General features: G+C 40.4%; 1 protein-coding gene across 1 annotated transcript in view; it reads left to right on the top strand.

The window, feature by feature from the left end:
* Positions 1-22388, top strand: part of LOC109404900 (uncharacterized) — a 62663-nt gene extending 40275 nt beyond the window's left edge. Inside the window, exons 2-4 of the mRNA XM_029866676.2 lie at positions 1555-1602; positions 11798-12286; positions 20870-22388. Of these exons, the coding sequence (XP_029722536.1) occupies positions 1555-1602; positions 11798-12286; positions 20870-21373 (1041 nt within the window). The 3' untranslated portion in view covers positions 21374-22388. The remainder of the gene's footprint in view (positions 1-1554; positions 1603-11797; positions 12287-20869) is intronic.
* The last annotated feature ends 392 nt before the right edge of the window (positions 22389-22780 follow it).

Below are 22780 nucleotides of genomic sequence, written 5' to 3'. Positions count from 1 at the left end.
ATTTGAAATCGATGATTTGAAGTGATGTGTGGGCACGTTGTATTCGCGGCATTTCTGGAACACCTGTCGCATGGCGAACATCTGGTCCATTGTTGTGCGTTCACCCATGAATCCAGCCTGATATTGCCCCACGAACTCTCTTGCAATCGGTGATAGACGGTGGCATAAAATTTGAGAGAGTACCTTGTAGGCAGCGCTGAGTAGTGTGATCGCGCGATAGTTCCCGCAATCCAACTGGTCGCCCTTTTTGTAGATGAGATACACGATACCTACACCATCCACTTCTCCGGTAATACTTCCTCCTGCCAAATCTTGGTAATGACCCAGTGTAGTGCTCTCACCAGTGCTTTTCCACCGTAGTAGCTCGTTTGGTAGTTCATGTGCTCCAGCGGCTTTGTTGTTTTCAATCGGCTAACCTCCTCTGCAATCTTTTGAAGATTAGGGGCTGGTAATCTTTCGTCCTGCGCACGTACTCATAGATCTGTTACCGCGCCACCTTCGGTGCTTGCAACGTCGCCATTGAGGTGCTCATCGTAATGCGCTGTGTACCATAAGCATGCATTTTGCACAGTGTGTTTACTCAGTACAGGACGCGACCGCTCCCGGGTCAAACGAAATAATATGACAATAGTAGATACCCTTGATTTTCCTTTTGTTTCTGATTGTAAAATAAGAATCTGTTTGTCAGTTTAAGTCTGGTATAAATTCCTTATTTTTCAAGAGTGTATCACATATATCTATCTATATATTTATCGAAAGCCAACGGTTTAACGGACGGAAAACTTAGACACTACTGTGAGTGTTCAGTATGCTTCACAATGGTATAGATGTCTCAACTGTGAAATTACTTGAACGGTGAATTCAAGATTGAGTCCATATCATTTTAACCTTCTTGTGCTTCCAAAATCCCCACTGTGCGTGTGCTGCTGCTCCGCACGGCTCACGTGAGCTAGAAATACGAGTTCCGAATTTGCGAATGGGAAATCAATCAAACTCGAGAAGACGCTGCACGCATTTAATTCGTTCCGGGGGAGGCATTCCATCAGCAGAATGGATGCTGATGGTTTTGCTGACAGCGCGCTTCGATCGCTACGCGTGCTCCTCGCTAGAGTAGGTACGTGATGGGAATCACAATGCACGTAGCGGTACGTGAGGGATGCGCGTATGCGATGAAAAGTTTCCACATCAGGGCATGCTGCGCCGTTTAACGTTCGAACCTTCAACAACATGGCGCAGCCATGTCGCTCATTCGATTTAAGAAAAGTGGGTATTGCTGTGTGCATTCAAAATGCAAATATCAAATGCGGGAGCACCAAATGCGGTAAGATTTTCTAACAAGTAACCCGATGTCAGTGAGAGCTTTCGAATCCTAGGTTGGCGGTGATATTGGCTATGGTTGCTACGTTGCCTCTGGTAACATGTGTTACCGCGTTTGAAGCGCATTTGGGCACCGTTTGCATCTTGAACGCACACAGCAATAAATTTGCTCATCATCATTTGCCACTTTTGATAAATACGAGACTAATGGTCGTCTTTAACTTCTTCTCCTTTCAGCGTTCCATCAAGGACATTCTCTGCACCCAGCAGCGCGAGTGCGCTATGGTAAGTTATATTTCCGTGCTCTACACCACCCAGCTTTCTTTCCATTTTCACTCCGAGTCTCCCAGAAATGACCGGTTCACCCCAGCAGGTGGGAAGCCAAGGAAAGAGACCATTTGTTCTTTTACAGCTTCCTGCTTGCCCTTGGGTCCGAGTGGCATCGTTTCCCCTTAGTTCCAGAATCCTCATGGGTGGTTTAATTGAAACTGTGACAGTTTTATCGTAGTCCAGTGGCTAGTAGTGGCCGGCGCAGCGCAGGGCAACAACGGTAAAGACCATAACCCCGATTACTTCCGGAACATCGACTTAGAATCGATGTCCCGCCCAGGGGTCGCTGCAGGGAAAGGCAACGATTATTGGATGGTGATAAGTGACCACCATTTGCGTTTTGAGAACCCGGACCCGGTAAACTCCGGTGTCACCAACCAGATGACGTCGACGACGACGGTTAGTAAGAACTGCACTCGGCGAAATGAATGTATGGAATTCTTTGAACAATTTTAATCAATTTTAAGCTTGTTTTCTAGTCACACTATTGAAACTGCTTTAACATTGATGTGCGCAACAGAAACATGTGCTTGATGAAAAAATTGAGATTTGAATTATGAAAAGGAATCCACGTACTCTGGTGAGACTCGAACTCACGACACCCAAGATTCGTCGGATAAATACTTCGAACTTGCCACACCCATTCTCCCCAGTGCAGTCGTCGATCTGCAGGACGACTGTGTCGCCTGTTGGACGGATACCGGAAATTGGTGTGTTTTTACAATTTTCCTTTCCTTCTCCTAGTAATAGGTATGGTGGGAGAGGAAAAGTGCCGTCATCCCTTGGCGCTGCTGCTGTCGCAGATCTGTGCCTTCTGGTCCGAGCGAGGGAAGCAATTAAATGTGTTAGTTTTCCTTCCGGGACAAAAAGGCCATCGCGCTGCGCTATTGGACACTATACCGGTGCGGTGCAGCCATGCCGGGTCGCCACGCCGCTCTGGGCTATGGAGTGAAGGAAGACTGTACCTACCAATGTACTTGGAGAGGGAAATGACAGTCATTGTACGTCGAGAAACACAAATAGCTTCGAGCCGCCGCCGCCGTATTTCAGTGCTCTTAATGGCGACACGCACCGATGATGCAGGGGGCCGATTCTGTCCGTCATTCGCCCGTGTTCTTCCGTCAACGTGAGAGCGTTCCGGTTCATTTAAGCTCTCGTGTTGTACTACGGATACGCCCTCTTCGGTGTTTTGTTTTCCTCAGAATGCGATGACGAGAGGAACAGAACGTATAAAAAGTTCGGTTTTACATACGATTGACATTGCATTGTGATGTAGAGCTCAGCTAGTTCATCTCAAGATCCATGATTTTACCAGTACTATTAATTGTCATGGTAAAACCAGAGCTCGTTACTCACGGTCTCCAAATATCAGCGCCCCCTATATTGGTACGCCCCAATGGAAATGCCTTCAATATTGCACCAGAACTTCCTTTATGGATTGTTTCAGCATTTATCAATCTTTTTCCAGAGTGTTTATGAAAAGATGATTTTTAAGATTTCCTTGAATGAATTCCTCCAAGGATTTCTCCAGGTATCCCTTTAGAATACATTCCTGCCCATATATTGCTTTGAAAATTCATCTAGGGATTCCTCCAGAGATTCTTTCAAGAATTCCCCCAGGCATTTTCTTTGGGTCGTTTTCAGAAGTTTCCTTCAGAATTTCCTTCTAGAATTCTTTCATGAATTCTTAAGGAAATTCATTCAATGATTGCTGCAGAAGTTCGTGCATTTTTTAACATTTCTGAAGAAATTCCCCCAGAAATATTTGCAGAGCTTTCTCCAGGAGTTTCTCTTTCGGGTTTCTCTAGGAATTATTGTTGAAGTTTCTCAAACATTTCTTCTAGGACTTTTTCTAGGGACTTCTCCAGGAAATGCTGCATTGGCTACTTTGAAAGGAGAAAGCAGGGAGATTTGGAATGGTTTTTATAATAAACTCTAGGGTTTTCCTTTAAAAATGTTAATTTTTCCATGAACTGTTTCGGTAATTATGGTTGGGAAAATTTGAGGCATTTATTCAGAAATTTTTCAAGAAAATTCTCAAAAAACTCTTCTGGAAGATCCTTCAGGGATTTCTCCAGAAGTTCCTCCAGGAACTGCTTAGGAATTATTCAGACGACTTTTTTTCAGGGATTCCTTCAGAAATTTTTCCAGTGATGCTTCAGGAATATCTTTAAAGATTCTGTTCGAATTTCTTGCTTGAATGACTCTAGAATCTATGCTTTGGCATTTTTCTAAGAATTATTCAATACATTTTTCTACGAATGCCTGCAGAGGGTTTTCCTGTTCTTCAGGATACTCAAAAACTCTTCCGGGTGTTTCAAAAATTCAGCTTCAGTTGCTCACTAAAAAATTCCCCCATGATTGTTTTGTTGCTTTGTCTGCAATTTCAGCAGGGACTTCTACAGGCATCTCCCCTAAGAAACTGCTCCACCGATTTTTCCATGAATCTCACCATTAATTTGTCAAGCAGTTCATTCTTCCTCTATAAATTTCTCATAGCTTTTCATATGAATTAAAGCGATATACTAATAAGTTACATCAGGTATCCTCACCGGAATACATCCAGCAATTCCTCTATGTATAACTTCAGAAATTTTCAAAAATGTCCTCTGAGAACTGCCTGGGTTTTTAAAAGGGATTCCTTCAGGGATTTTTTTTTTCAACAATTCTTCCTGTATTTTTGCGCAATTCCTGAAAGAACTTCTGAAGAAAAAAAAAACCCTGGAGGAAAATCTTAAATAGTTCCTGCAGGAATCTTTGAAGAAATCTCGGGAAATGATTCTGGCGGCACTGCAGGAGCAATTTCTAAGAAAAATCCTTGATGAAAGTTTGAAAAAATAGTATTAGTTAAAATTCACAAACAAAAAAAAAACATAAAAATAGATAAACTTGATCAATTTCCCTAACGAAATATCTGCAGGTTTTTGCCAATGAACGCTTGGAAGAATTTTCCAAGGAATTTCGGTAAAATTTTCAACGACATTTGCTAGAGGCATTTCTGAAAAAAAAGCTGCATGGAATAACTTTCGAAGAATTTTTTGCTAAAACTACTGAAGAAATCCCTAAACCTCTGAAGAATTTTCAGGAGAAAATTTTGAAGGAATCCCTTAGGCAATGTCAGAAGAAATTCGCGCAGGAGTTTTTGAAAGGACCCCTGGGGAGTTTGTGATGAAATCTTCATCACCTTTACCGTGATGAATTTTCAAGAAGTACTTTTGAAAACATCTCTAGAGAAAACATAAAAAAAATATTAAGGAAATCCCAGGAGGAACTTCTGTAGAATTTCCTGGAGAAACAAATGGAGAAACTAATCGAGAAACCCTTGGTGAAATCCCTAGGAAAGATTATTGAGAAATTTCGAGAAGAATTCCTGGAGAAATCTGTTGATAAAATTCCTGGAGGGTTTTCCAAAAGTATTCTTGCAGCAATCTGCGGGCGTATTTCCGAAGGAATTCTTCTGAAGATAAATATTAAGAAAGTCTAGATAAGCTTCTGTAAGGATCATAAAAAAAACTCTTTAGATATTTCCAAAAGAATCTCTTTAGAAGTTCTTAGAAAATATTTTAGAATAAATTCCTTAAGGAGTCGTAGGTGAAATTTTTAGAGTTACCCTTGATTTTCTGAACTAACTCGTTGAAGAATTTGAAAAGAATTCCTTGGCGGAGTTTCAGATATGTACCTGTGAAAATCAACCAAGAAGAATTCTTGGAGAAATTTATCAAGAAATTCTTGAGGTAATATCTGAAGAGAGCGCTGTAGACATCTGTGGAAGAACTTCTGAAACAAACCTTGGTAGATTTTAAGATTGAATTCCTAGAGTAATTTTTGTTTCCATGCAATTTTGGAAGGATTTCATAGAAGATTTGTTAAAGAAACACTTGGAAAAATATGGAGGAATCTCTTAAGAAATTTCTTGCAGAGAAATTTCCAAAAAAATCCTAGGAAGAAGATATGTACCTGTGAAAATCAACCAAGAAGAATTCTTGGAGAAATTTATCAAGAAATTCTTGAGGTAATATCTGAAGAGAGCGCTGTAGACATCTGTGGAAGAACTTCTGAAACAAACCTTGGTAGATTTTAAGATTGAATTCCTAGAGTAATTTTTGTTTCCAGATGCAATTTTGGAAGGATTTCATAGAAGATTTGTTAAAGAAACACTTGGAAAAATATGGAGGAATCTCTTAAGAAATTTCTTGCAGAGAAATTTCCAAAAAAATCCTAGGAAGAATTTCTGAAGAAGTTTGTGAAAGATTTTCTAAAGAAAGTTTTGGAGAAGTTTTGAACTTTTTTTTTCTTTTTTGTGAAGACATCTCTACTTGAACTCAGTTGTAGTGTTTCACACCTGAAGAAAAAGCTGTGGGCATTTCTGAAGAAATGCGTGGATGATTTTCTGAAAGAATTCTCCTACGTTCTTCTGATAGAATCTGTGGAAACCAATGGAAGTTTTTTAAGAGGAATTCTTGGAGAAATTCCTGAAGTCTCTTCTAGGAAATTCTGAAAGAAATTCTGAAAGAAAATAGTGGATCCATAGAAAATGTTCCCAAAGATCTTTCTATAGAAGACTATCTGAAAAGAATTCCTGGACTATTTTCTGAGGAAATTCATGGAATAATTTCAGAAGGAATCCAAAGATCGTTTTATGGAGAAGTTCTGAACTTAGTTTCTGAAAGTAATCTCCAGAAAACTTTGGAGGCAGTTCTAAAGAAAGCTGTTAATCTTCTTAATAATTCTTCGGAAGAATTGCTAAAGGAATCCTTTGAGAAATCTCCGATGGCATTTCTGACAAAATTTCTTAAAAAATCCTTCGAACGGAACTTCTCATGAAATAATGGAAGATTTTTTACATTGGCGGTTCTGTATATTCAGTAGGGGAGAACCAAATGTTTTTCTAGAAGTCCTTCAACAGCTGCATTCCATTTTGTATTCTTCCAGGAAATCTTTCTACGTCCAGAAATTTTCCAGGAGTTCCTTCTTGGATTCCTGCAGGAGATTCTTCTAGTGTTAAGCCATCAATTTGTCCTTATTTACCTCCAAGAGCTTCTGCAGAACTTCATCCTGGGAATTCTCTGGTAGTTACTTATAGGAAGCTTTCAGCTGTTGAGAATACTCCAGGAGTTTGTTCTGGAAATCCTTCAGAAGCTCCCTCTGGGTAGCCTTCAAGTATCCCTTCTGAAAATTTCTAAGAGTTTCTTCTGGGAGGTCTCCAGGGGTTCTTCAGTTCCTTCGGGGAATTTTCCAGAAGTTCTATCTATTGAAAATAGAACTTCTGGAGAATGCCCTTCCCCCAGAAGTTCCTACTGAAAATCCTACAGGAGTTCTTTAGGGAAATTCAACAGAAAAAAATTTGTTTTCTGGAAATCCACCAGAAGCTACCCAACTAACAATCGCAAGCCGCAAACAAGCATGCATACTGAACTGTTGCTTTATAATAGTAATGATAGTTGAACTAAAACTATGCTGTACACATTACTGTACAAATGATTTATCAATTGAAAAATTAGCCCATGTTCAACCTTTCGTATTGGTATAACAACGATAATGTAAAATACTTTTCAAGCGTTTAATAAGATTTTTATTCGACTCGCAATAATTTCTTTACAAAATAATTTAACAAGACCTTTTTCTGCTTCTTGTTCAGTTCATGTAAAAATTAGCACATGTAACTGTATAATTTGTTTGGCGCAAGTCAAATAAGCGCTTTCGTTTCATCTTACTTCGACTCAGAGTACAGGATGAAAAACACGTGTTTTTTCTTGAACTGCAGCTGAAATAATGTTTTTTTCAGTTGTTAACCATAATGTTGTGCTAATTCACCACTGCTGAACAGGAGTCGAGGTTTGATCATTATTAAACCACGAGAAGTTTATGTTTTGATTTGAGCGCTGCAATTCATCATCACTAGGATGGCGCAGATAGGAAGGTATGCGGCTGGCAATCGACGGGTCTCGAGTTCGAATCTTGATTTAGGTAAATTTATGTGTAGTTATTATTTCACACAAGTTGTTCACAGCATAAGTGCCAATTATAAACTCTCGTGGAAATTGAAAAATTTTGCATTTTATTTATTTTTGTTCTTTTTTGATAGAGTTGAATAACAGCTTTACTATGTTGTTGTAAAACGATTTAACAACAAACAGTTCAGTTGGTACACAACACTATGCTGTATACTTTCTCCAAATTCGTGTGAAAAAAATCCGTACAAAGGTTGTGCCTGAAAATTTTGCAAATGTTATTCAGCATCATACTGAATTAATCCATCGTAAAGGTGCTTGTAAAATGAGTGATTGTTAGTTAGGTAGTTATGGGAACCTTCCAGGAATTACTCCTGAGATTCCTCTGGGAGTTCCTTCCGCCATTAGTAGGGGGAATATTTTAGGAGTTTACCTAAATGGTAACCATGGCAACGGTGGCCAGAGGGCGTTTGTAGGGGAGAGCAAAGGAAGGTTGCAGGGGCGTTCCAGGGAGGCACCAGGACATCTCAGGGTCGATTTAAGAAAGTCTCAAGAGAGTTCAGGAGGTTCCAGGAAGCTCCTGGGGGTCCCAAGTGCGCTTCAGAGGTGCTTGAGTGGCGCATCAGGGATCTCAAGGGCGCTCTAAAGAGCCTTTTGGGGTTTCAGGGGCATTCAGTAGGTCCCAAGAGATTTAAGGGGGATACCTGGAGATCTCAGGAGCACAAAACACGAAAAACCCGGCACAATTCCGCCAGACTGAAGAAATATCGGGCGTCTGGTCAAATTTTACCCTATGTTGGACCACAGTTTGGTGGCCAAAGTAAAAGCAGATCAATGATAGGTTTATGTCGAGTTATGCGTTATCGATGACGAACATAGCGATACCGTAGTCCACAATTCATGGCTTGCAAGCTGGTGCTCAAATGTGTGATATATGCCCGTCATCAGTTGTCGGTGAGCCTTAACTAATGCTGGTATTGGTTCCAATTTAATGATCCGTGGCCAGTGAATTGATATGAGAAAAATGAGAGGTTGCCTGCCTCAATATCAGCTTGAAATGTCGTTTGATATTGAAATTTCGCAACACTGCTTCAGGGCGTCTCAAGGGTGCTCCAGAGGATCTCAGCCGGGTTTTAGGGTGTCTCTGGGGTATTCTAGGGGAACTGTGAGGCACCTCAGGGGATCTTAGGGGCGTCTCAGAGCATCTCAGGAGGGTTTCTGGGGTCTCATGGGTATTTCAGTGGATCTCCATCGCGTTCCAGGGCCTTCTAAGAGGTTTCAGAAGGACACCAGGCAGTCTCAGGGGCACTTCAAGATGTCTCTGTTGGAACACTCATAGAACATAGTCTGAGACCCTCTGAAACGCCCCTGAAGCCCCTTTGGAACCCCCTAGTTTTTGAAACTTTGGGATCTTCCTAGGAACGCCCTTGGCCGGAACTCAAACTCTCAGGAACAAGACCTGTTTTCGTGAATTAAGACCCCTGACTTAATTTATGTACAAAATTCTCTCTTTTTTGCCCATTTAGTTCATGCATATTTTCAATTTATGCACTCTCAGCCTATGACATAAAAAGAGGTCCCAGTGTAAGATCAACTTAGCCGAACCTGATCTCACACTACTAGTTAATGATACGAGCTATTGAGATTAGGAATCGTTTATGAAAATTTGAAATGCTACAGAGAGATGGTCAAAATTGAAATCACCATGATTTTTCAATTGGCTACAATAATGCTGAGATGAGTCGGCTTAGCCTAAATTGTTTGCTGATTAACTTCTAAGAGAAGGAAAAGAAATGGGGCAGTCGGAATATTTAAAACAAATTCTTGAGGGCCGAAGAGCACTAGTCAAATAAAATATTCCCGATGGAATTACTGAAGGCTATTCCACGAACGGTGATTCGCATTGAAGTCACTGATAATGATACAGTTACTTTTGCGTGTACGTATGACGGAGGGACAATTTTGGTTGCCTATGATGATTTTTTTTAAATTTATTGCGATGTATCTTTCTGCTGCAGTCGTATAGTAAGACACATAACTACATACATAAGAATACGACTAGCTTTGTAGCCACGATGATGGCTGTTGACTTTCTTGCAGTTTGTAGGCCGCAGCCACAGTAAAACAGAAGCTTTTTAAATGTTCTTTTCATCTAAATCGTACTGTGTCATTAAAAACGATTCTTGATTATGCGATCCTATATGTATATTTCACCGAGTTTATTTTTACATTTATATGTAAACTGACATAAAAAATCTATAGCACCAAGTGACGTCGAATAATTAAAGAAGTACTTGCTATTTTTTTTAACACTGTTAGTTCACTCGCACGTTTATGCAAATAGGTAATGTTCACGTACTAATGCATTAGAATATCGTTAATATCGAGTTGTTATGCTTTATATAAGTTAATGTGTATTAATATACGATTTAATCGGTTACACCGCAATGAATTGGAAAAATAGCTTCATATGCAATGAAAAACATCCCTCCGTCGTACATATATGCAATAGTAACTTAAAATAGTACTCTATACGATGTAATGCATGCATTCTAATACGACTCCTAAGGAAACAGGGCATCGAAAAATCAAATAGATAGCGGTAGAAAAACGAGAGAAGATTGTAAGTACATGTTAGCAGTTCGAAAAGTGCTAAAAGTACGATTTGCTGAACTGAACTTCAAGAAGAATCTTCATTGACTCATTAAAGATTGGAAAGCTTGGATAACTTCTCAAAGAGCTGTGCAAGTGAATTAGGTATGTTTTGAGTTCGCTTATCGGCCTCCTACAAAGCTACATGAAATAAACCGGGTTTAGCCTACTAAAACCCATTTCAATATTTCAACGAAATTCAACCTTCCGGCGCGGCGTCAGCATCCAGCCAGCAGTTGACATGGCCCCTATCTCCGAGCTGCCGTTTTTCTCGGACTCTTTCTTTCTGGAATTTAGAGTGCACCTGCTAGCCGTGTAGTACCCTGGCGGCCCTGCTTATCTAAAAAACATGCCCGTAATTTACGGCCAAGGAGTGCACCCTCTTACTCCTACAGCCACCGACCGACCATCATCCCTTGGTCCAGCAGCCGGAGCCGGCGAGATTTTGAACTGGATTTTAATTTTGGTAGCCAATAAACAAATCTTCTGCGCACCGAAACGCCGCCACTGCTGCCACACCGCTGCGCTGGCTGACTGACCGTGCCTTTATGACGACGGGTAGGACAAAACGGAGGGTTTGATAATTTATTAGACGAACGTCGCCGTCGTCGTTGTCTCTGCAGGGCTTAGCTCGGAGCTTGGAATTTCCCTTCTGCTCCCGCCGCTCGATCTTAAAACAAACGAGGCGCGCTACCTTAGGTCGATGTCATAAAAATAAATGAGACCGAGACGACACTGTGGGTCAGAATTTCTGATGTGAGTTCTTCGTAGGAGTTCTTTCTGGAATTTCTGTAGAAGTTCTTAAAAAAATCTCTAGGAATTCGTCCAGGAATTCATTCAGAAATTTTTCAGGAGTTTCTGCAATTATTTCTCTGAAAACTTATCAAACCATTTTCTAAATATAATTTTCTAGAAGTTGTTTATTTTTCAGAACATGCATCAGAAGTTTCTCTAGGAGATGCTCTAGAGATTATTCCAGGTTTTACGTGTTTCTTCATAACTCTCTTCAGTCGGCTCTTGTCGAAATTTTCTTGGATTTTTTCAAGAAATTTTTTAGAAATTCTTCAAAATTTTTGCGTGAGCTTCATCAGGATTTTCACTTTAACTTTCTTCAGGGTATCTAAGAACACACTTCAATTTTTTTTTCTTTATAGTAATTTGCTTTAACCATTATATCAGGTCCGTCGTTTGAATATACCAGTAGGTTCAAGATACAATCAAACTTATGAAGATTAAGTGACTTCTTAGGTCTGCTGTTTTTTTTTTAAATTGGCCCATAGTGGACGATCTGCGAGCCAAGCGCGCCCGACCGAAGGGAGGAACCCGAAAGTGGATGAAAATAACCTCTTGCCGTTTGCCAGATAAGGGAATCATGATGATGATTCTTGAGAATGTTTCGTTTTCTAGCGCTCTACCTACCTATGTCGTGTTTCCCCTTTTCCTCTCATTTATGACTGGTCATTTCGGAGAAAATAGTCCCTTCCTATCCCCTTCCCCTCTCGACACCACTATCAGAAGTTCTCTAACCGGTCCCCTTCGTTCTAGAGTGCTGGGACGTGTGCAACCGTAACCACCAGATTCGAAAGGAGAACGAACTAGCGCACCGACTGCTACTCAGCCTGAGCCGGATGATTCGCAACGAATCGGTGGTGGCCGCCGACATCGAGTGGACCACGCCGGAGGAACTGCTGGAACACCAACCGCACGCGGGCGTTCCGTCACCGCTGGCCGCGAGTGAAAACGTCGAACGCCTGAGCCGGATCGCACGGGACGGTGGCGGTCCCAATGGGACCTCGGTTTCGAAAATTATCCAGGCCCTCAGCCAAGCGTCATCGTTGATGGGGCCGGAATCGAAAACGGTGACCAGCAGTAGTGGAAGCAGCAGCAGTTCGGAGCAGAGCTTCCATCAGTGTTTGGTGTCGTGGGAGATCTCCGGTGGTGGATTGACCGGCAATCTGCTGACCGAAACTGCCAAAGTGGAGCTGTCGCTGTGGCCGAATACCAAGTACAACGTGCACGTGACCTGTCGAAATAAGGTGAGTTGATGATGATTTTCGTGTTTACAATAGGGATTATCTAGAACAGAGTATTTGTTTATTGAAGATGTGCGAAGACTAAAACCGAAGGTTCTAACTCTAACTGAACCGTCAAACTCGGTCCCAATTGAGCAAAATCAAAAACTTTAACAACATTGTAGGGTAGGAATTAACTTCGTCATGTGCGCTAATTCCCGTCATATCAGATGAAAAATGTCAATTACTCATTAGTTGGAAGCAAAAAGATGTAGGTAGACTATCGATGATCAGTCACTATAGCACTGGAAATCGAATAATTACGCAAAATTTCACGTTTTAATTTCTCTCAACATTTTTTCTCGTTTTGTGTATGACGGAAGCAACCGCACCAAAGCAACAGCTAGCCGAATTGTTATTCACCACCGTTCAATTTTCACTTCACCAGATTCAGTTATTTCACTAACCTTCAATTCATACCCCTGACCCCACAATAGCTCTGTGGTACTTCAAAGTTGGCTTTCATAATGCAGCAAATGCTACTCAATTATTGAAATAAATGGTTTTTCCCCGTCGGTAAATTGTAAACAAACAAGTTATCTTAATCCTTGCCATTATTCTAGAGACACAATGATCGGGACAGCAAAATTTTTACTTTTCATAAAATGGTCAAATAGCTGTGACTTCTTGAAAAGTATATCAACAAATCTCAATGTTTTCCTGTAACTAGTTATGTATCAGTGGACCAAATTTGGAAATGATCGAGCTATTCTACACGAAGTTATAATTATTCGATATCCAACTTTGAGATGTTATATCTCCAAATTCTAGGAACCCGAATGCAATGAAATTTTGACCATTTATCACTAATGTAATGAGATATGAAAAACTGTTGACTAAACTAGAAATTATTAACCCTTGAATGATCGGGCTGTTATATTTTGTACAACACGCTGAAAAAATCTCGCCTTTTATTCTCAGCATGAGCGTGGTGCTGGCGACCGTGCGACTGTCGGAAGGTTAATAAGAATCTTCCGACGATTCGGAATTTTACAAGCATTGCAAGCAAAATTCTTCTTGGGATTTCTTCCGAAATTATTACAGATGCATTTTCTGAAATATTTTGAATGATTTCTCCCAGAATTCTCACAGGGTTTCCCTTTGGAGTTATCTTTGAAAATTTCTTTTGTAACTCTTCCAAAGATTTATTCTTAAATTCATCCAGAAAACCCTGCTGCAATTCCTCTCAGAATTCTTTAAGGGGTCCATCCCGAAAATCTTTCAGGGGCATATCTCCGAATTCTTCTACAGATTTCTGCCGAAAACTTTCCAGAAGTTTCTCCCTTTGTTTCGTTTTCTTTGCTATGTTTCGAAATTCACCTAGAAGCTGTACTAAATTTATTTTTCTCGGAATTCTTTCACAGTCTTCTTCCAGAATTCTCCCCAGGCGTTGTCGTGGAATTCTTCCAAGAAAATCTTCAGAATCCTGTGATTTTTCCAAGGATTTTCTGACATTGTCTCACGATTTTCTTCTTTCTCCTCGGATTCTTCCCAGAAATATTTCAGGTATTCCTTCCGGAATTCTTCCAGCTTTTCCTTACGGATTTTATTTTCATGCTATTCCCAGAATTTCTAACATAATGGCTAAAATATGAACGATTCATAAGGAAGTGATCATTTGCCATAAAAAAATCAGAAATTGTCAATAAAGAAATAGGGATGAGAGCAATAATAAACTACAAAATTTCCATAAACAAATTAAAAAGTGCATAAATAAATCAAAATTTCCCATAAATCTTCTTTGAAATTTGCAGTGGTTTATTCCCAAATTTCCAGTTTTTCCCCTTGGAATACTTCCAAAAAAATTCTTTCAGAACTATTCTTGATATTCCTTCTACAATCTTTTCACAAAACCCTTCCGGAATTTCTCCCAGAATTCTTGAAGAGGCTCATCCTGGAAATCTTTCAAGAACATTTAATTGAAATCTTCTACATACACATTTCTGCCCAAATTTTGTCCACATTCTTCCAGAATCCCCTCTGGAATTTCCCGGAGTCCTTAAAAGAAATTTCTCCAGAATTGTTTTTGTGATTTCTCCATGGATTTCTCCTGATACTTTTTCCTCTATTTGCTTTTTTATTCACTGATTCTTCCCAAAATTATTCCAGGTATTCTTTTTGTTATTCTTCCCGCAATTCCTCGCGCTTTCGAAGATTTCTCCCAGAATTCTTCCAAACATTTCTCCTGGAATTCTTTAAAAATTTCTCCTCGGAACTCTTCCGGGATTTCTTACAGGAGTTCAGGTGTTCCTCCTGAAAATCTTGATTGGATTCCCCCTCGGATTACTCCTACACTTTCCCCCGTACTTGTTTCAACAACTTTTCTGGAAATTCTTAGAAGTTTTTCTACAGGAATCTGTAGAAGTATTTTTTTCAGATTTTTCAGGATTTTCAGGATGAATTCCGAAGTTTTTAGACTCCTTCCGAAACAAATATAAATTCTTTTCGGAATTGCTCTCGGAATATCTCCAGGATATGTTTAAATATTTCAAGGACTACTTCCTCAGTTCTCCTAGGATTTTTTTTCCGGGAGAATTTATTAAAGATTTCTTTAGAAATTCTTCCAGCGATTCCTTCAGAAATTCTTTTAAAGGTTCATTCCAGAATTCTTCCAAACATTTCGTTCTGAATTCTTAAAAAAAAACTTCTCGGAACTCTTCCAAGGATTCTTCCCGGAATTCCTTCTGAATTTTCCTGAATTTTTTTCAACGCTTCTGTTGGGTAGACTTTCGGACCTCGATACAGAATCGCACGGTGTTTGGTGCGCTGATCAGACTTCCAACACTGAGGGATAGAAGAACGTTATTGCAGAGGCTATTTATCTTCGATTTGCTTGAAAGCAATATTGACTGTCCTGAGCTGCTATCGCGACTTCGTTTCAACGCACCTGAGAGAGTTACTCGGAGGATGGAATTTTTCCGGCAACCCCTGCAGCGGACGCAGTACGGTCAAAATAATCCACTGAATGTTTGTTGTCAATTGTTTAATGTTGTTTACTATCTGTATGACTTTAGCCTAAGTAGAAATGTTTTTAAATCAAGAATTAGTAATTAAGTTTTAGTCTGTGCGACATAAAAATCGAAGACTGTAGATAAATAAATAATAATATTCTTAAAGCTAAGAAAGGAAAATTTATTAATATGGCAAGTTCGAGTTCGGTGTTCATACAACTCACAATTTGGTCTTTCAATTCCGGTCTTGCCCAACAAATAATACTTCTCGCTGATCTTCGCAAGATTAGAGTGCAATTTGCCTAGTGAAGGTATCTAATGAGATGACAATCCTGATCAAATAGTTTGAGCTGAACTTACGGTACAATAATTGCGATTCCTTAATATAGAAGAGGTTAGAGATGTAATGCTTGGTTTCATGATTAACTTCTAATTGACTTAGCTGTTTCAATTATCTTACGAGTTATAATTGAAATAGCTCAAACATAGGCTCTCGCGCACCATTTCAAAGGCGTAGTTAATTAATTTCCTAATATAGAAGAGGTTAGAGATGTAATGCTTGGTTTCATGATTAACTTCTAATTGACTTAGCTGTTTCAATTATCTTACGAGTTATAATTGAAATAGCTCAAACATAGGCTCTCGCGCACCATTTCAAAGGCGTAGTTAATTAATTTAGGATGTAAAATACAATGTTTGCGAATATTCTAAATACATATCACATGCGAATAGACAATGTTTTCAATCTTCTTCTGACCGTTGTGACGTTTCCTCAGTCAGAGACTTCACATCGATGTCATTTTTGACTGACGTCGATTCAGTGCTGCCAGTGTCGTTAACAGCTTCTTTTTGAAATTCTTAGAAGGTTTTCAACCGGAATCTTTAAAAGGATTCTTTTTGGATTTTTTCCTTAATTTTATCTTGGATTTTCTCACAGAGTTTCCTTCCCAAGTTTTTCCACATGTTCTTCTCGGAATCTTTTCAGAAATGTACTCCGAAGTTCTTGTAGTGTTTTCTTTCGATTTTCAATCTAAAGACTTTGGCCGGCATTCTTTACAGATTCTTTCCAGAATTCTTCTAAAGAAAGCTCCCGATTCTAGTTATGATTTCCGCGAATTCTTGCAAAACCACAGATGTCTTTTTTGGTCAGGTGATTCCTTCCGGAATTCTTTTACAGATTGACTCCAGAATTTCCTGGAATTCTTCAATGTTTGTTTAATAATCTTCCGCAAATTGACTTCAGGTTTCTCCGAACTGTACTGTAGATTCTGTACTTCTTCCAAAGATTTCAACCTGAATTTCATCAGTATTTTTCAAAAACCGCAATTTTTGAAGGCGGAACCATATAAATTTATTATGTACTTATAAGTCTACCCTATGCAATTGAGAATTGGCATTTCAAAACGGTTAAAAATTCCAAATCATGATATGTTGCACTTCAACCTTCAGTCATCACTCTGTTGTCGTACCTCCTTTCGACGTTGGATAAAGCGTAGGGCTCTCAAGCAGCGACTACCGGTTCGATTTCGATGAGCGATTTACTCTGTTTTAAACTTAATGATCACTTATTTGATGAGTTTAAATAATTGTATCCTCTATGAAATTTTAACTGTAATGTTGTTTTTTTTTTGCTAAAATGGCAAGTTTGTGCTCCTCTGAACTCCAAGCAATTTGAAAGGAACTTGAAAGTCCCGACAAAGTGTCGAGTAACATCTTAAGAAGTTTTTAAACGAATGAAATCCAGTTGAAATGTCGCAGTTTTGAAAGTGTGTTATTGCAACCTATTCATTATTTCATTTGCTAAGACGACTAGCAAAAGTAATCCCAGATGTTTCAAGGGAGCCTAAGAGGATGGGATTCTATGGGGCTTTAGGTGGTTGCAAGGAATTCATTTACTGATTCATGGGTTTCCAAGAAGGTTTCAGAGTAACAGGGAATTTTAGGGCGTTCCAATGGGTGTAGGGTATTCAGAGGAGTTCAGAGGGGTTCCTGCATGTTTAATACATGACTAAAGTCTTTATTTGATGTCTCAAGGGGCTTATGAGCATTTCAGAGGGGTTCAGGAAGCTCGTTGTGACGGCCATGAAAACTGTTTAAACCCTTGGACAATCGCTGGAACACCATGAAACACCGTTGGAACTTCTGAACCACCCTTTCAACGCTTCTGAAAATCCTGGAACACCTCTGAAACAACCTGAAAACCAACTGGTACCACCTCAGATCCTCTGGAACGCTCTTAAAACTTCCTGAAACACCCTCAAAACTCGTCTGGAAGCCCACTGAAAACCCTCAAGACTTCCTGAAATACCCCTAAGAACCCCTGTTATGCCCCTGAAAACCCTTGAGGGAGGGCCACGGGGTTAAACATCCACGAAACGATCTTGGAAACCCTTTTGAAACCCCTGTAGAGCCCCTGAAACTTTTGTGAAATCTCTTGATATGCTCTGAAACATCCCGATCTTGGCGATGTTCCTCCAGATTTTCGATATGTACGATTCCCAAGCCTTTTGAACTGCGTGCAGCCAGTGTTTGCGCGGCCACCCTAGAAGTCACAGACCTGGTTCTTAACTGAGTGATGATTTCGCTCTTTTTCGTTTCGACATTCGCACTACATGTTTAGCCAACTGAATTCTGCCGTATTTTTGGAACTTGTTTCACAATATTTGTTTCTTTGTGTGCCTGTAGTACCACATGCCATTGTCTTGTATCCCACTGAACATTCTCCACTTTGCGCTCAAAAACTCAGAAACTTTTCTGGTTTACCACCTTTAACGTCCATGTTTCGCGACCATAAAGAGACACCGGAATAATCAGCGCCTTATATAGAGCGAATTTCGTTTGCAAATTACGGGATCTTCTCACTTCACGGGAAACGTCATCGTCACATGTCACAAGTGTTCCAAGATAAACAAATTCTTCAACATTTCTAAACACATTCCCATGAATCAGTACCTCAGCACTAACATAAATAGACCTGTCACTGTATCTACCCACAATCAGGTACTTCTTCTTGGTAGAGTTGATTGTCAAGCCAATCTTCGCTGTTTTCCTCTTCAGAGGAGCGTAAGCTTGTTCTACGATAGATGCCGATGAGATCAGTGTCGTCCGCAAAGCCGAGAAGCATATGTAATAGTGCCATTCCTCTTCGCGCTGCGCCTTTTCCTCGCTTCTTCGAGTGCAATCATTTTCTTCTTCTCAGTGCAACGTCCCCACTGGGAGAAAGCCTGCTTCTCAGCTTGGTGATCTATGAGCACTTCAACAGTTATTACCTGAGAGCTTCCTCTGCCAATGACCATTTTGCACGTTTATATCGTGTGGCAAGCACACAAATATGCTCTATCACAGAAAGTCAATGAAATTCTAATTACGAAAAGTACCAGGGAATCAGCATGGACATGTCAAAACCCACGCCCTTAGAGCTGTGACCGATATACGCTTGCAAATTAAAATGGGGTTTGAATAAAACTGTTCCAAAAAATAACGCGCTCCTTTCACTTTATCAACTCATCATTTCGCAGCCTAGAGACCCCCCTTAAATAGCCCTAAAACGCCTCTGGAATTTCCCTGCAACTCCAATGAAACCAAAATAATCCATAAAAACCTTCCATGAAACCCAGTTGATACCCCTAATGGCGCCCCCTGAGCCCCCAGGAACGTCCCTTTTAATCCGATGTTCTCCGAAGCTCTCCGAAATCCCTTTTGAAAGTCATTTAACATTTAAAATTTGAGGCGTTCTAGAGAGTATCAGGGGTATTCCAGGACGTTTGAGGAACGTTCCACAGGATTCCGGAAAAGTTCCAGTAGTATTCCGGAGGTTTTTAGGTAGGTTTCAGGAGTGTTCCACGGGATTTCAGGAAATTTTAGAAGGTTCCAAGGGCATTCAAGGGGCGTTCCAAGAGGTTTAAGGGGGTTCCATGGGTTTTCCAGAAGGCTGCAGGAGCGTTCAAGGGTTGTTCCAGGGAGTTTCAAGCACGTTCCTAAGGGGTTCAGGGGATTCCATGGGTGTTTCTGGAGCTGTAGGGGCATTCAAGAATTTTAGGGCGTTGCTGGTGTGTAGCAGGTGGTTTTGGAATGTTCAAGGAGTTTCAAGCGCGTCCCAGAGGATGTCATAGGGATCTAGGGTTGTTTTAGGAGGTTTCAGGGGCGTTCCATGGGGTTTCAGGGGACTCTAGGGATGTTCCAGGAGATCCAGGGGATGGTTCCAGATGGTTTCAGGAGTATTTCAGAAGCTTCTAAAAGCGTTCCAGGGTTCTTCAAGGATGTTTCTCGGAGTTTCACGGGGTTTTAGGGGCGTTTCATGGGAATATATCTCCTGATATCATTTAAAACTCTGAAACGCCTTGAACTCCACCTGACAACTCCTGAAACTTCTTTGAAAGCCCTTTAAACTGAATCCTCGGGTAATCCCTCCGAAACCCTCTTGAAAAACCTTGATTTGCCCTGACACCCTTCAGGAACCCCAAGGAACACTTAGAAACGCCCGAGAACCTCTCTGACACCTTTCTGAATCTACCATGAAACATGAAAATGAAAATTTGACAAATTTGTAACACGATCCAGGAATTCCTTTCAGATCTTCAGTCTTCCACAGATTTCTTCCAAAATTTCTCCAGGAGATTTTTCAGTTAATATTCCATGGGCAACTAAAGAAAAACCTCCTTGAATTTATTCCGAAGTTCAGATATTCCTCCAGAGGTTTCTTGGCAAATACCTCCAAGGATTCCCCTAGAAAACCTTCCTTGGATTTCCTCAGCAGTTCCTATAATCTTTTCCGGAAATTATTTTTGGGATTATCATTTTAAAAATTTAAAAATTTTAATCATAAAATTCAGTCCGATTTTTTTAGAGATGTCCTTACAAAATCTTTCTTGGATTCCGTACGAAATCTCTTGACTGATTTCTTTAGAAATCCTGCAAAGAATTCTTTAAGAAACTCTCCAACGGAGATTTCTTCAGAAAATTTTCCAGGATTCCCCGAAATAGTCTTCCATAGATGACTTTTAAATGCCTTCAATGTTCCCTTCAGTTTGGGGATTCCTTTAGAAATTTGTCCAAACATTCCTTCATTGTCCTGTTGATGGGCTAGATCACGCCTGAAACCGATCGATTTTCCATTGGAAACGACGATAATACGTTGTCCACTTAATTCCCAAAACACTTCCACATATGTACAAGAAGGAAACTACAAGAAACAAACTCACCGAGTAGTCCCATTCAGCTCACTCTCACTCGTTCAAGCCACTTGCTCGGTCCCCCGCTTTCTGGCTGCTACCTACACCTACTACCCGACACTCGGTAACGTTCAATACGAACTTAAACTGGATGGCTACTGCCGATCGCTGACTTCGCTGCTGAATCCACGAAAAGCACTATTTCCCTGTAACAGAAACTTGACTCGAGCCCAATGCAGACTGAATAGTCATCACTTTTTACTTCATTTTATACAAGCTGTAAAATATTTTCTTAAAAAACAAACTTAACCGAAAAACGTTGGCAAAACTTCCTTACCTATGTGATACGCAATGAATCAAAAGTTCCCTCTTTCTAAAACAGACTTTTCTAACGTATTTTTTATATTTTCTCTTTTCTTCTCCAGGAAACCGACCAACTGATCCGTTCGGCACCCCTGCTGATCGACACCAGGGAAGCGCTGGTGGTCTCCCTTCACGGCACAACCACCACTTCCAGCACTCCAACGACCACCACTACCACTACCACCAAAACGACAACGACCCGACCGCTCGCGATAAACTCGGTGATCGAGGAAATCGAAGTGGTCCAGGAGGCTGCCGCCTTCGAGAGCGCCTCGGACGACGTCGACGCCGAAGCGGACAGCTACAGCACCGCTGCTGGCAACAGCTACCAAACCAAACCCCGGTCGAACCCCTCGGGTCACAATCTGTGGCCCATCTACAGTGCGACCGTCGAACTTCCGGAGAACTCCAAGGAAGTGCTCATCCTGGGGGTCTTCGTGGCACTGTTGGCGTTCGTGTTGATCGTGCTGACGGTCGTGATCCTCATCCGGCGGAAGCACGATCACATCGAAGATCGGGAACTGCTGATCGAGAGCGAAGTGCTGCCGAAGATTTTGCACGTTTGATAGGGCCACCAGCATCAGCTGTTGGATGGCGGCGACGACGGCGGCAGTGATGACGAAAACGTCGACGAAGTCGGTGGGTGTTTTCTGTAAATAGCTGTTTTTATTAGGCTTCTTTCTTCCCCATTTTTATGCTCCTACTTAGACACGAAATGAATCATAATGGGAAAAGCTTCTCTCTAATTTAAACAACCCAGCTCAGTCCTTCTATTCTACTACTACAACTACGTAGGTACGGTATATAAATTATTGATTTTATCGATTCCGATAATTTCTGGATTAGGTTACCCGCTCAAGCACTGCAATCATTGGCAAGGCAAAATTATCAAGAGTCTAATAACTATATTCTCCTTCTCGAAACAAAAGCATGAAAAAGAAAAATCAATCGATCAAAAAAATGAAATCTAAAATAGGCAGTAGCAGTTACATCGGCATCTGGAAACACAGCCAAGAAAAAAATACTAAAACTAATCGCAGAAATTAAAGAGAATGATACTAGTCCTTTTTTGTTTGTTTTTGGGAACGAGTGAACGTGAATGTGAAGTACAATGTGACGGGGATCCAAGAGTAACCGATCGAAGGAATGCGAAGGAAGGAAGTGCTGTGATGTGAAAAATTGACAGGGACATTGGTTATTGCGGATGAGGGAGAACGTGAGACAGAGCAGAAGAGATAGGAAAGAAAAAGATAGAGGTACGTTGAGATGTCAAATCTTTATTGCGCTAGATGTGAATGTGTTTATATATAGTTAGAGCAGCTAGAAGAAAAGAGAGAGGAAAATTACGAATTAAGGAAGAGCGGAGGAAAGTTTTATCAATGTTACTAGGCGAATCAAATGCAAGCGAAGAGCGAGAAGATGTGAAACAAAATGAAAATTGAGGCAAACAAACGAAGTGTAAAATATACCAGTAAATTATGAATACAAAACTGAAACCAATCATCCTTGTGTACATTGTGTAAAAAGACTGAAAATAATGTAAAATAAATAAACTTCGAAATGATGAATAATACCTTAAAATGCATTTGCGTTTGTTCTTTGAAAGAAATTTCGGGTTTCTATTTGGGGTCTGTCCATAAACTACGTATACTCTGATGGGGGTATGAGGGTGTTCTGGGCTACGCCAAAATGAGTCTACGTAGTTCATGGGCAGCGCCTTACGTGTATTGCTTTAGGTTCTATAACTCAGCAATGATGAGACGGGTGTCATTTTTTCTTTTTTTTTCTTGAGCAACATTTGAAAGGGCCCAAGAGGTTTGGTGCCAAAACAAAGTATCAACATATGGTTTGCTTGTATTATACGTCTATTTGAAGATATATCCGAGAATTATTGTATATATTTCTTTTTTTTTATATGTTACTCATTAACCTCTTATCTTTCGACTTTTTATTCTTAACTACTTTTGACCTAG

This window comes from Aedes albopictus, chromosome 1, assembly GCF_035046485.1.
Source record: "Aedes albopictus strain Foshan chromosome 1, AalbF5, whole genome shotgun sequence".
Classification (NCBI taxonomy): Eukaryota; Metazoa; Arthropoda; class Insecta; order Diptera; family Culicidae; genus Aedes; species Aedes albopictus.
Note: the sequence above shows the minus strand (reverse complement) of the source record. Positions and strands in the feature narration are given on the sequence as shown.